This window comes from Carya illinoinensis, chromosome 9, assembly GCF_018687715.1.
Source record: "Carya illinoinensis cultivar Pawnee chromosome 9, C.illinoinensisPawnee_v1, whole genome shotgun sequence".
Lineage (NCBI taxonomy): Eukaryota > Viridiplantae > Streptophyta > Magnoliopsida > Fagales > Juglandaceae > Carya > Carya illinoinensis.
This window is the reverse complement of record NC_056760.1, coordinates 43,708,342-43,723,336: the sequence shown is the minus strand read 5'-3', so window position 1 is coordinate 43,723,336 and position 14,995 is coordinate 43,708,342. Positions and strand designations below refer to the sequence as shown.

Sequence of the window (14,995 nt, the reverse complement as noted above, 5' to 3'; positions counted from 1 at the left end):
CTAGACCTCACTTTTTTTGTGCATGCTCTTAGTCAATATCTAAAAGCACCGCGTGAACCTCATCTCAATGCTGCCCAACGTGTTCTGAAGGCCTTTGCTACATCTAGCCTTCATCTTAAGGCCTTTGCCAATGCTAATTGGGCCTGCCTTTACACTCGCCGACGTGTCTATGGGTTTTGTGTTTTCTTCTTTGGAGTCTCTCATCTCCTGGAAGTCTTAAAAAAACCAAAGCGGTTTCTCATCCATCTGTTGAAGCAGAGTATTGCTCCGTGGCTGCTGCTGTTTGTGAGCTCGCCTAGATTCGCCACTTACTCCAGGATCTTCGATCCGCACTCCACACCCTCAACCAACTTTACTCTTCTGTGATAATAAGGTTGCGCTTCACATTGCCAACTACCACGTCTTCCACGAGCATACAGACCATATTGAAATCGACTGCCATCTCGTTCGTGACAAACTCCATGCTGGTCTCATTTGTACTCTGCATGTTCCCTCTACTCATCAACTTGCAATTGTTCTTACCAAACCCCTGGGTTCTGTTTCCTTCTCTGCATTATTACGCAAGATGGGTTTTCCAAACGTCTATTCTCTTGACCAAGGTGCATGCCAGTATTGCCACATAATTGTTTACAGGTGCCAGTACTATCACTAATTTTGGCTCAAATTGTGGTGGACGTATAAGCTGGTACTACTGTAGTCATTCTTTCTATAACAAAATCACTGTTCTTGAAACCACTGATCTTTAAATTCATATGGCTGAGGCAAACAAACAAATGGTGCTTTAAAGAATATAATGGAGGTAGGGATGTGGTTATGGTTTTTCAACCACCTTCAATTCAAAATCGACCTACCTATCAAGTCTGCAACAAATTATAGTCCTTCTTATGATTCCTACTAGTGAGAATCCTACATAATTCCGCCCTATTTATCTGCTCCGACTAACTCAGCTAACAACAACTAGTGTGTCGATTTCGGAGCAACCCACAGTCTAACATTATAGCGTGCAGATCTGAATGTAATTATATCGGAACTATATGCGTTGGCAATGGTATTGATCTCAGTGTCAAACATGTTGCGACAGCCCAAACTCTTTACTCTTAATATTTCATCTTAAAACTAAGGAAAATTCTTATATATCTTAAAACAAATTTACCATAGACGCAAATTTACCTTTTTTGGTCTTCATCATTTTTTCCTCTCGAAGGATCATACTTCGGTGAGTGAGTACTGAACGAAAGAACTTCTACGTCTCACTGGCACTCACGCTGGGTGGTGCAGTATCCTTCCTTCCAAATTGTTCATCACATCATAAGTGCCTAGAAATTAAATTATGCCTGATCCTCAATATTATCCAAATTTTTTCATTCCAAAATGACCCCGAGGCTCTTATCTACTGCCGAAGGCAATATGATATAGCATTCATATCCCCGGGTTATAGGTCAGAAATCAATTTCAGCATGGGACTGAAGGGCATGATTTGCAGGCTTTTTAGATACGTTAGAGTGATCTAGATATAGTCATTAAGGTAATGTATTCATGTTTGGCATGTATCAGAAGGATCGAGGTGGGTGGGGATCGATGAGATGGAGATTAAGCCACCGTGAGTAAAATAACGCATTGTCCTTTCCTTTTCTTTCCTCCTCAAACTCAGTATTGGCTACTTGCGAATTGCAATATAATTAAGTGTACCATTTGAAAAAGAGATGTATAATAATGGGAGCTAAGAAATAAAAAAAGGCATGCATGCGTGTGCGAGTGCGTGTTTCTTAATTGGAGGGAAAGCATTTTCTGTTGTCTCCGATCTTGCTAAAAGATGGACAAATAAAAATATGAGCAAAAAGATATGATCCTAGACAGCGAGTTACCAATGCATTTGATCATGATCTACATGCAATGGATGGAAGTAGTTCTTCGTATCTGTTCAACGTCAAGAATGCGTATAACGATGACCAAGGTGTACGCAATTTTTACTCAGTTATGTATATCCTGGTTTATCCTTGATACTCTTGCCAAAAAATGGGTCCATCGACCGACTTGATTTATTTTTAGAATTTAGAGAACAGTGATAAGTAGGCCACTTTCCAAATCATCCCTATGATCTGGCGGCCTTTCTTCTGCGGCAAGAGTCAGTTCCTCAGCCCTTTTAGTTTGGTACCTCCAATCTGTGCGGATCAATGCGTACCCCATCATAAACAGACAGGAAAACTGTGCTGATAGCAACCCAAACCATAGACCTAGAAAGCCAACATTGTACACGAAAGTAATGAGAATAGCCACGGGCAATCCGATGACGTAAAATGCAAACAAGTTTATCCGGGCACCTAGCTTAGGACGTGCCGTGCCTGTTAAGACCCCACATGCAGCTGTCTGGGGAGAGTTTCCGAGTTCACATAACCCCAAAACTGGAAGTGCAGCTGAAACCAAATCCAGAATCTGAGACTCGTCTGTGAACAACTTTCCCCACACAGACCTCACCACAGTCGTGAAAGTGAGGGCCGAGAGTCCAAAAGCAGAGGCCACACTAAGTCCAATAATGGCTGTCCGTTGGGCCAGGGACGGTTGACCAGCGCCCAGAGCATGGCCAACTCGGGTTGTTAAACCACCACTTAAAGAGATTGGAACCACATATAACAAGCCTGTCGTTTGAATAAGGATGCCCATTGCAGCCAAACTAGCCTGCGGATTACTCAATAATCCACACAAGAACAACATTATTTCATACCACCACCACTCCAAGCACACTGAAATCAGACTAGGCAGTGCTAAACTTAGCAAAGGCCCCCACCCTTGAAATGCTGAGATAAATGTGGCCCCATGCCATGGTTTTAGCGGTTTTTCCGAGACAAGAAGGTATATTATCAAGCCCAAGTTCAAGTTTACAGTGTTAAAAGCAATAGCCAGTGCAATACCTTTGACCCCCAATTTCATATATGTGGCGAGAAAGTAGTTAATGGGAAGGTGAAGGGCGGCTGAAAAAGTGGCGGCTATCGTTAGTGGGGAGGTTAAGCCTTGGGTTCTTAAGAAGACCCTTAGTGGGTAGAGGTGAGCTTGCGCTAGCAATTCAGGAATGGAGAAAATCAAGTAAACCTTTGCAACTTTTGTGATGTCTGGGTCCTGACCTAACCATTGAAAGATGGGGTCAACGTAAAGCCATAGTACTGAGATCGGTATGGAAACGAGTAAGAGAAGACACAGAGTTTTCTGAAACATTTGGCTGAGAACTGAATATCTCTTGGCTCCATAGGCTTGGCAACAGATTGGTTCCATCCCCGTGGACAGGCCCTTGAGTATTGAGTTGCCTGTGATATTCCCAAAGGCAATCGCCAGTGACCCACCAGCCAGCTCTGTTCTTCCAAGACGACTCAAGAAGAGCATGGAAATAACGGACCTTGAGTATATAAGCAAGGTTGTCATCACGATGGGCCCTGCAATCTTCCCCAATGCTTGAACCTCTTCTCCCATCTGCAAGAATTGATGACATTGTTCATTCAGAGTGAAAATAGCAAATGATCACTGGGAAGTTTAAAAGACTAAAAGTATTTCCACAGGAATTGAACCATTTGAAATACATAAAGCGTGGCATCGATCAGAAGCGTGTACAAATGCATGTCAAGTGCAGGAGTTCACTAAGCAGAAAGAGTGTGCACAAGTTCAGTAGAAATACAGAACGTGTGGCTTCTTTAGAAACGTGTACAAACACAACTGAGTGCTCGGATTAATGAAGCAGCAAGGAGAGTGCGTGATCATGCAGATTCCTTATGATCAAGAATTTTTGGTCACCACCTCCACATACAAGCATGAGCACCAAACCTAGCTGCAATAACCTTTTACTTAAGGTTGGCCAAGTGAGAATCCAATTGTCAAAGCTGCAAAGAAGCTTGGTGAGTTGGTGGCTTATGTTATGTTATTTCCAATCCCATCTCCTAACAGTGCATTGCGATAATTTTTCGCTCTAAACGATGAAATTTTAACATCTCGTTACTGATAAGAGGTTGCATTCATCCGAATTAATGAAAATTACATGAACTCAAGTTGATAAATGGTGAATCACATTATGTATCTAAACTTTGTGCTTATATATTGGCTTTTTCCAGAAGTTAACCCAATATATAAAAACAAATTCGCTTTTCTAAAACAATCTAGATTTAGATGCCAAATTCTAGCCATATCAGCCATGATTTTGGGCATGTGATTTTTAAATCAGACTTGATTTATGCAATTCCCAATGGGGGAAAGCATTCTTAAGCAGGTCAAAGTCAGTGCAGGATATTACCGAATCAAGATAAAGATATAAATAAATGCTATGCTCTAATTTACAAAACCCAAGTTTCAAATTAGCGTGGATATATAGATATACTGAGTTTACAAGCATATAACCAATATATAAGATATTGATCCCCAGCTAGCTTATAAGTCATGATGCATGTTTCTACCTTTAATCTACTGGATCGTTTGAGATCATATGGAAAAGGAAACAAGAAAGAAAATAGATCATAAACCTAAATTACTTGGGACGACGACCATACACTTATAAACACATGCAGCTTGCACAATTTATTAACGGCAGATCATGAATGACCGCCAACTTGCTCTCATCAGTGTCTATTTGCAGATGAATTTTTCGTAGAGGATTTCATACAGGGGGAGTGCTAACTAGATACAAGGTTCAATGTTTCATGCAAGTCCTATGAAAAAAGTGAGACTTGCTATAAAATGTTAGTTAATTTTTCTCAGCGAGTCTTTTTCTTATTTTCAAAAAGTTGCACCTACGAGACTGGTATAAATCATTTTGCACTCAAGTGTTCGTCCAGAGAAAGCACTAAAAAAAAAAAAAAAAAAAAAAAAAAAAAAACTCTTGGTTCTGTTTACTCAAAACATCAAATAAGAAAAGGGTTTATCGATTCCTTATTCTTACTACGCTCACAGATATGTACGAAGGTTTTCAATTGACATTTTATATTGGTTGTATTCTCCATGTTTACAAATTTATATGCAAGGACTAGATTACACAAATATGTCTTATTATAAGAAGTATAGACTATAGTGGAGTAAACAAATTAATGAAGAGGCTAGGGCAAACATTAGCTTTAATAATTTTTTTAGAGGATTAAAAAAATAAAAATCAATCAGATCATCGATCATGATGTCTAATGATATCTCGATCGAGGAAAGAATCCTGAAAAACACTTACCCTGATAATTAAATTGAACTGAAATAAAAGAAATCTCCTCATTAAACATAACATGATGCAAGGAAAAAGTTTATGGTACAATATCATGCTCCCCAACCCCCCAACCATTTAAAACAAATTAGGTATTCTCGATCGGCAATCAATTCCAGAATTTTCATATACACGATTAGGCAAGAAGTATTATGGAAAGTATTTGAACAGCGGGACCCCCCACTCCCTCACTAATTAGTCTAATAAAGTCGTATTCACACATTTGAAAAAAAAGAAGCAATAATATGGTAACTTGGACAACTTTTTCTATAAGGAAATGGAGCGTCTCTTTCCAAACCATCCTCCCTTTCATCTCCTTTTCCTTTGGGATTTTTTATGCTAGAAAATGAAACCAGTACCGGAAGGAAAGGAATTATAAGTCCCACTTGGAAAACTTTCGCGTGCCCAAAAATCTAAATCCAAGACTACAAAAAATGGCTCTCATTGTAAACGATGCCAGGTTTGACAGTTTTCTTGACTCCTTATTCTGAACGATATGGAAGGAGTTCTGATTTCCATCCTCATTTGTGCCTTTTTTTTTTTTATTTTGTTCAAAAGATTATATATATATATATATTTATGATATCATATAATTCAATCTTCATGCCCCATGACCAACATGACTGTGCTCTGAACATGTCCTGAACTCTAAACTTCCATGCCTATGAAACAGCAGCGACACTTGTTGTGTACATGCTAGAGAGAGAAAGTAATTACCTCTGTGAGTGGCAGCGTTCGGAATGAACCACTGAGCAGTAGAAGCCATTGGAGAAAGCCATTAACAAATCTGCCTTCGCTTCTTGCTCCCATTGTTTCTTCATTATTGCAGCATTCCTCCTTGGGAAGCAAAGGCTCAGCATTTATGATTCCTCGAGATTCAGTAGAAGTGCACATGTTTTGCAACCCGTGTTTGCGGGTGACAGAGAAACACAAACCTGGAAAAGTACAAAAACCGGACCAGTTTCAAAGATGGGTTGCCCAATCCCCGAGATCAAACAACTGATCATCGTGACGAAGAAAAAAAGCACAGAACAAAATACTGCAATTAGTAATGAGATCAGAGCTTTTCTCTACGTAAAATAGTTTCATCATGTTCAAGTACTGTGTTGTGGATATATGTAATTGCGTGATGGAAAAGGACATATTAATCGAAACCTTAGATTTTACGAAGCCCAAAAAACCGCATGCTGTCGCCGTGGGAAGTCATTGGTCTTTGATCCTCCTCGGCCAAGGCATTGGAAGTGTGATTGATCAGAAGAAGGAAGAGCAGCCCGGAATTGGTTCATTGGGACAAGAAATGAAACAATTGGAACAGAACAGCTCGAACTCACACTTCTCTAGGACATGTGTTATATACTGTGGATTCATATTAATTAAGTGTACGGCTGACTACATCCACTTAATATTTTGCTCAAACAAGCATTAATTTTATTATCTTATGTGATGTCAAATTGTCAATCACCGAAAAGGAAATGATAACTTAGTGCAGACAGCATATTGTTTAATGGTCAGTGACATTTACAAATTTTCAATTTTTTATTTCTTTCCTTTGGAGGCTTTGGGAATGGATCCAATAAGATGCTAAGGTTGTAACTTTTCACTGAATTAAAAGGAATGTGGAATGGCAGATTGAAGGACCACAAATTACATATGGATGGCCTGATCTGTATGATTTACTCATGAACTTGCTAGGCTATGTCATGCTTTATATTTGATCGGGAATTAGCTGAGAATTCAATACAATCAAAACTAAATTCCCTTAATACATTCAAACAGGAGAATCTTTCCGAGAATATTATAAAGTTACCTGGCCTCATGAAAAGGCCATGCACATAAAAATATTAAAAAAAAAAAAGAGGAGGTGGAGAGACAAACAAACACTCTAGCAGCCTAGCTAGCTAGCTAATACAATAAACATGCAATAGTGAATGTAAATAAAGTAAATACTAATAAACGGAATATTATAGACACAATAAATTGATCCCAACTCTAATTTTCAACGTTTCTAATTGGTCAAACCATGGAGGAGTACTTGCGCGCCTTGTTTGACGGTTTCAATACAATCCAATTGACAGACTGAGATGCTATGGAATATGGATGAAGACTACTGTAACGAGTTGGGATGCCCTATATATGCTTTGATGTTTACGAAGGTCCAATGGAGATATCCATTTTCTCTTCCTCTTAATGATCCCTAACAAAGGAGAACATAGAAGGTTGTTTCTCATGCCGATGATATTGCAAATTTTCTGACATTGGTCATGGATCCACAGATGTTGGATTTGAGGAGACGACACGTGGTGTTGAAAATGGGTTGACGGCCTGTATTAGATTGGTCTTCCTTAAGAGAAAAATTGGAGAAAGAAGAGAAAGAAAAGGAGGATCAAACAACAAGTAGAAACAAAAAATCTACAGACATGGAATATATAGCTGCTGACGACATGGGTAGTACTGGCCGCCAATTAACCTATGCAAAGAAAGGGAAATTAGAAGAGTGGAAAATGGCAAACGAGTGGAGGTTTCTATGATGCCCCTATCTCCTACATACAGATACGTGAAAATTGAGACATCAGGATAATGATAACACTGGTTATGCATTCTATTGCCAAGTGCCAAGTGTGTGTATATGTAATATGTGTATAACAAAAATAATACAGCAGATAACAAAAGTCAGTCGACTAAGTACCAGAATTTGTTTAAATACAATTCGCTTAAACACAAGCATAACAAAATAATACAAGTCCTAGTAACATCATCGTAAAACCAAAATACATAATTTAAAGACGGAAAAATAATTTTCCAATAAGTAACCTAGAACACCAAATCAATCATTCGGCAGAGCCGCCTCCTTAGACTCAGCTTCCTCATCATCTGTATCAAAATTTACAGTACCAAAGACTGTACTGTAGATAAGTAATAATTCAAACAACCCACAAGATAAAAATACATTAAAGCAACAACAATGTGCATGTACATGATGCCATATGCATGAGATCCGAAAATAATCATTTTCCAAAAATAATCATTTTTCCAACGTACGCAAAAAATTTCATTTTTGGCCTACAATATTTCATTTAAAACATTTTCTCGCTATTATCTTAGATAATGGCCCAAAAATTCAAACTCACCATTTTTTCAGAAAATGATCCAATAACCAACTAACAGAGCACTGTAGGCGGGAATCACAGGCGGGACTTTACCACCTTCCCTGCTTACCACCATCCCTATACGTGCAATGTAAGCGGGAATCACAGGTAGGACTCTATCACCGTCTCTATTTACCACCATCCCTACAGTGACTCTCTATCAAACTGTTTAATCAGTTCATTTCAAACACATTTAAAATCCCTTCTCATATAAAAACTCAGTTTTCAAATATACACATGAACATGCATGCAATTATACGAAAACTTAGTTTTCATTTTACAAACATGAATATGCGTGTACTATGCAATGTATGACACGAAACCAAACATCATCCAAACATAAATAACTCCATCCTCAAATCCATCCGACTCCCGACTCCTCTGATTCAGTCTGGTACAACTAACCAATCACAAATTATTGTTAAATAAAAAATACATTTAAATCTTAAAACAAGTTTGAAAAATACTTACAGCGTTATAGAATATTTTTCAAAGGATCACAGAGGTGTAAAAAGAGGTGGCAAAGCAACGTAACAGTGCAAAATGCATTGTGGCCGTGGGTCACAAGATACCCAAATTTCAACGGAGGCAAACGAAAACTAAGGAAAGCTAGGGTAGGACTTAGAGATGTCGGTGAAACTAAATGGAAGTTGTGGTTGGCCGTGGGTAGTGGCAAAAACGGCGGTGGAAGTCAAAAGTGACCAAAACAAATTTTAGCTAGTGGTGGTTGCTCCGGCGACGGATTGGAGCTGAAAATGAGTGGGTTAGATCGACAAGAGATCGATGATGAAGTGGTGAAGAAATGTTAGTTGGAGGTAGAGGGACGACGACAGAATGGCTCAAAAGCCGTGCTGCTTGGAAGAGCTTAAGGTGGTTAATGGTGGCGTGGGAGGGGCTGGAAATTAGTGGGTAGGTGTGCCGATTGGTGGAGGCGGTGTAGGTCACAGCGGCTGTTGGGGCAGGACGAAAAAAAAACGATGGGGGAGAGGGAGGGGCTGGGCCACGAGGGAGGAGAGAGAGAAACTAGAAGAAAAATAGGAAGAAAGAAAAGAAGGAAGGAAAAAAAAAAAGAGAAAAAAGAAAAAAGGAAAAGAGTAAAAAAAAAGATGGAAAAAAGAAATGAGGTACAATCCTCACATCTTGGGTCAAGAAACTGATCCAACGAAAATTATTTTCAAAATAACAAGTTAAATAAAATAATTCAAACGCAGTGACTAAATAAAATAAAATAATAAAATCTAAAAAAAAATAATTTTAAAGTCCAAAAATAAACTAATTTAATTTAAAAAGAAATTTAAATACAAAAAAATAATTAATATTAAGAAAGCTTATCAAAATAAATTTTACAACTAAATAAATCTAACTAAAATCTGATAAATTTAAAATAAAAGAACCAATATTTTAATTAAATTAAGATACTCTTTTAATAAAAATATACTAAAATACGGGGCATCACAGGTTCTTCATAGAAGCTTTTTCAAGGAGAGTTTTTGGATCATTTACCAATTTAATTAATATTATCGCATAAATTTCCTAATTCTGGTTTATTATTATGATCTTTTTGTTTTTTTTTTTGAAGAGAGAAAGGTCACGTGTTTAAAAGTGATCCCGCCCAAATTTATTATTTATTATTATGATCTACAATACAAATAGGGCTCATCTTGTGAGTCCTAAGAAAACACAAAACAATTGATCAATAGCTGTTTGCATGCACTAGTACTATTTTGCATGTATTTGGTCTCGACCCACTAGATCGATCTTATTGCAAGCTATCTGTTGCATGGAAATATAAGTTTGAATAGTATGCTGGTAAACATATCGATTGACGTTCACTTCTCAATGATGCACATAATTGGCACTATTCAGTTCAAGTAGCACTGAAGGATTTCTATTGCATTTGACTTTAATTTCTTGTTGTCACACACATATAATAGTCTCTAGGCTTTTCTTCTATAGAACTGCTATGGATAGTCAGCCAGTGCAATCGTTGTGCAATCGGCTCCACGTCATCCGATTTAATTATAAAACAAAAACAAAAATAGATAGATGCAGACAAAGCTTCGTCTGTGGGTTCTCTTAGCCTTCGTGGGTGGAACTTCTTTTCGTTGTGTGTAATCGAGCAATGGGTTATCTTCGATTTGTTCACCATGGCTTCTCTTCATGGGTTGGAGGTTCTTGTCGTCTTCATGGAGCTTGTTTGCGTGTGCGACTGAGCTACTCTTCATGGGTTGGAGCTTTAGTGTGTCTTTGTGGAGTTTATCTTCGTGCGTAACCAAAGTCTCTGCTTGCTTCTACATCACTCATCTGAATTGAGCTTAAATATCTCTCTCATTGTGATGAAATTTGTGCAATATGTTAATGTTTTCTAAACGTGATAAGAGTCAGAACTTTGCCACTTCTCCTATTCTTTTGCATAATTTCTTTAAGCTCAAGTTTTCCTAAGCAAAGAATTGAATTTTGGGCCAAGTTACAATTTTTCCAAAAAATGGATAATTTATCAGGAAAAAGAGACCCACCATCAATCTTTCCCTTTTCAAAGTCGTTTGCCATGGATAAGTCTTCAATGAATTCTTTAAGCTCAAGTTTTGTGGGTCTCGACTTAGAATCTGATTTGGCTTAAGTTAGCTTATTGAATTCTTTTTTGGTGTATGACTTATAGTGGATTGAGCATAAGTGACAGTGACTATCGAGATCTCGAATAAGCTCGCAGAAATGGGATATGAGGCCTTGGAGAGAAGGGGGAACACGATGGCTCGAAGGAGGTTCACGAAGAGGAAAAGGAGATGGGGGAAAACGAAGGGAGGGAGAGAAGAAAAGTTTGGTGAGAATGAGATGGGAAAATCGAAGGGATGGGGAGAAGAAAAGTCTTAGCTGGAGAAGGAGATTGGGAAAATGAAAATTAAAATGGTTCGTTTTGTCTCTTTGAATGAAACGGTTTGTTTTGTCTTTATCCACATTGGCACTGACTACACAGCGCTTCCCCCAAGTGACTGCAGCGAGAGTTTTCCTTTCTTCTATATATGATTTTTTTTTAAATGAAAGTAATTATATATAGAAAAATATAGTTGCAAGCACAATTGTGCACTAATCTGTGCACCAATATGATGTGATTGGTCAAAAAGTAGATTTTATTGATAACAATGTTGATTTAAATTTTAAGTATGAATAAATCAGTATTGGTACGCAGATTAGTGCACGACTGTGCTTGTATATAGCAAAACTTATTATATATATCCATTTCACTTCAATTTTATAGTACCATGAGCTCGATCTCTTTGTTCTTCAATTTATTTATTTTTTGATCCGTCTAAGACTAGTACTGCATGTTAATTTAGCTAGCAGGAAGAACGCATAATATTCGTTAAAAATAGACATGTCATTTTTAGTTTTTCATCTCTAATTAAATGAAGAATTTAACAAGGTCAATTTAAAGAATTCGATGATCATCAATTTATATATATTCTTTATTTTTATTATTTATTTTTTGCATTCTTGTTACCCATGCATTTATACGTACGTACGTACGTGACATGATTCCAGTATTTTCTACTCTCTTTATGCACATTCTTCTCATAAAATTAACTCTCCTTTATTATAGTTACTTTTTCTTTTATACACATTAGTTAATTTAATTAACATGTCATAAAACTAATGATCATGTCCACAATTAATCAGTCTTATTCTTTTAATTTGTTTCCTTCCTTTTCTTGCACATGACTTGTTAATTCGAGCCTTTATAAGATATTACTGTACGTACTTAGATCAGTTGAAATAATTAGCAATATTGAACCTCCATTCAACCCATCATGAGTTACTAAGTGTTTAGCTTGTTTCGACTTTTTCAGCAGTAGTGCTAGCAGCTTTAGTTTTATGAAAAGCCAAAATCATCGGCATCGATCTCTTTAATTTGGTGAATAAGATTTCCTAGCCTTAATTTGTGCTTTTTGGGAAGCTGCAGTCTGATATATATAAAAGATTATAAGGAAACTCGTGATCACATGAAAATAAAGAAACAAACTTTAAGATCACCTAATTAATAATTAGTAGGCCATTTATAGGGGATTAATGGTTCTAGCAAGTGGTGCTAGCTTTATGATCAAATAGAATAGGGAAAAAAAAAGATACAAAGTCTAATGGCCGGATGATCACAATTAAGAAAAATTCTCGGCCCTCAAAAAGAAGAAAATTTTATAAATTAATGTGTTTCGATGTGGCACTATGGCATGTCACTAGATATGATTAAACTTTTTATTATTATTAATAAAAAAATCGCCATCTCACATTAAGACAAGTTAATTAGAAGTTTTCCTTGTAGACCTAACACTTTTATTGTACATGAACTATTAATTATACATAGTTCTGCTAGCTATATATGTTAGTCGAGAGTCTGGTCATATATATTATAAGTTTTGTTACATACAGTCATTTTTGTATACTCTTTACGCACTCTACTGATGTGAATGGCCAAAACAATTATTTTATATTAAAAAGAAGTGATGCAACCAATTATATTAATAGAGTACATAAAGAATAGGTAAAAATGACTACACAAAATCATTATAAGAAAAATAACCATTTATAACGAATTATACGCCATAAGAATGACTATTTACAATTAAAATTGACTATTTTTTCAAAAAATAGTGATTTTCACGTGGTTTCAGACCGAAAAGGACGTACAATTAAGTTTTCTTGGTTTCAATGTTCTTATGCAAGCTAGCTAGGCTAGCTGTCTAATTCTTCGTTCCACCGTCCACGAAAAAATTCCCAAGAAAAATAAAATATCCTAATTAAACAATCATATCCTTATTTATTTTAATTTCACTCATACTTTAAAAAGAGAGAACATAATCATTTGTTATAAGGTGTTAGGAATCAAAGGTACAATATGTTAACTGATGAGAATGATTCTCCCACGGCCCACACGCATATATTTATATATAAAAAGAAAAGGAGGTATTTTGGCACTTTCCACCAGACCATCATGTGGACATTATATTTTTAATTTCACAAAAGTACTACCTAATTAATTATGTATAGACCACATTAAATGATAAGATATCGGCCAATATTTACAATAATATTACATATATGATGAAATTAACATTAATAATTGAACCAAATAATGCTACCGATCGATCGGCAAATTTCAGATAAAATTATGATTTTTTTAGCTATCAGAATGTCACGAATTGCATGCATGCATACTTTTGATCATATCATGTAAATTAAAACTAAACTATCTATATATATATATACACTGATCATGCTACAGTTGATCAATCAGAATGAGGAATATGCCTGATCATGCGTTGCCGTACTTGAATGATTTGGGTACGTACTCTAATTTAATTTATTAATTAATTTCCTGATTGGCCAATTAATTAATTAAGCTGAACTTTTTAGTTATGCACCACCTAGCTAGCTAATTGGGTTTGATGCTCATCATTTCTTTTTCTTTGTTCCTAATCTTTCTTTCTCCCTTTTTGTGGATTAATATTATTAATTTTTGTACGTGCGTGTCCCTTGGGTTAGCTTATTGTATTAATAGTCAAACGCTTTCCAAGGTGGCTATTGCCCCTACATCATGGCTTTCGAATCCCATTCATTCTATTGGTTTTAGCTGTGAGCCAATACCATCAATGGCTGGAGTAGAGGGGACCCGATCTTGTCTAAGCAGACCATAACTGGAAAAAATTAAGGAATCTTTCCATTTTCAACCATCTTCTTCTTGAAATTTCTGATACACATAAAAATAAGAAAAATAAAAAAATTGGTTATCAGTGGATCATGATGATCACTCAGCTTCAAGATTTTGGAAATTTTGATAAGCTGAATCTTTTTAAATGTAAGGTCAATATCTTTGATTAATGGCCTTGTCATTTGAAGTTATGTCTCTCCACTCTTTAAAGGGGATCATGTTGGGGGATCGAGTCTCCATATTTTCATAATAATTCAAACACGATATCATGTAGTAGTACGATCATTGAAGTTTAGACTACATAGTAGTAAATTAATGACATTATATATATATATATATATTGTCAAGTCTTTAAATACCCATTTTGGCATTTTACACTCGGCCCTGAAGAGGTATATATATGTTGAAGTGCATACATGACTTTTACATCGGCAAACTCCTGCTTAATTAGCACTTAATTTGTTGTGCGCTCGTGTTATATGAATTGCAATAAGCAAATAAAAGTTATTAGAGCGATTAACAATTAATTAAAGAGTAGTACTATTAGATATAGTTTTAGAATATATAAACTTTATATATTTAAAATTTTTTTTGATTATTAAATAAATAAATTTTACATAAATTTCATATTTATTCAATTCTTTTAAAAAAAAAAAATACGTGAAGTTACCTGGACGCCATCATTAATGTTAATTTAAATGTATGATTATTTTAATCACGGTTTCCCTATTTTAATGTTTTTCACAGCTTCAATTATTTGTGGTATGTCGAACAAATTGGATTGATGGTCTTGTCATGTCCCCTCGTTCCCCGCACAGCTACCTAATTGCGTATTGAAAGTCTACAAATCAAGAGATTATTAAACATGTCATGATCTGGTCCTTGGTCTAGCTAGCTAGCTTCATTCTAAGGAGCAACGACATGGAT

At 36.3% G+C, this 14,995-nt stretch overlaps 1 protein-coding gene across 1 annotated transcript; it reads right to left on the bottom strand.

The window, feature by feature from the left end:
* Nucleotides 1-1,984: 1,984 nt before the first annotated feature.
* LOC122277463 (protein DETOXIFICATION 53-like) lies at nucleotides 1,985-6,204 on the bottom strand. Its single transcript, XM_043087444.1, has 2 exons — nucleotides 5,939-6,204; nucleotides 1,985-3,462 (listed from the first exon to the last, which is right to left on the bottom strand). The coding sequence occupies exons 1-2, from the start codon at nucleotides 6,113-6,115 to the stop codon at nucleotides 2,053-2,055; spliced, it is 1,587 nt and encodes a 528-aa protein (XP_042943378.1). The 5' UTR covers nucleotides 6,116-6,204; the 3' UTR covers nucleotides 1,985-2,052.
* Between the last annotated feature and the right edge of the window lie 8,791 nt (nucleotides 6,205-14,995).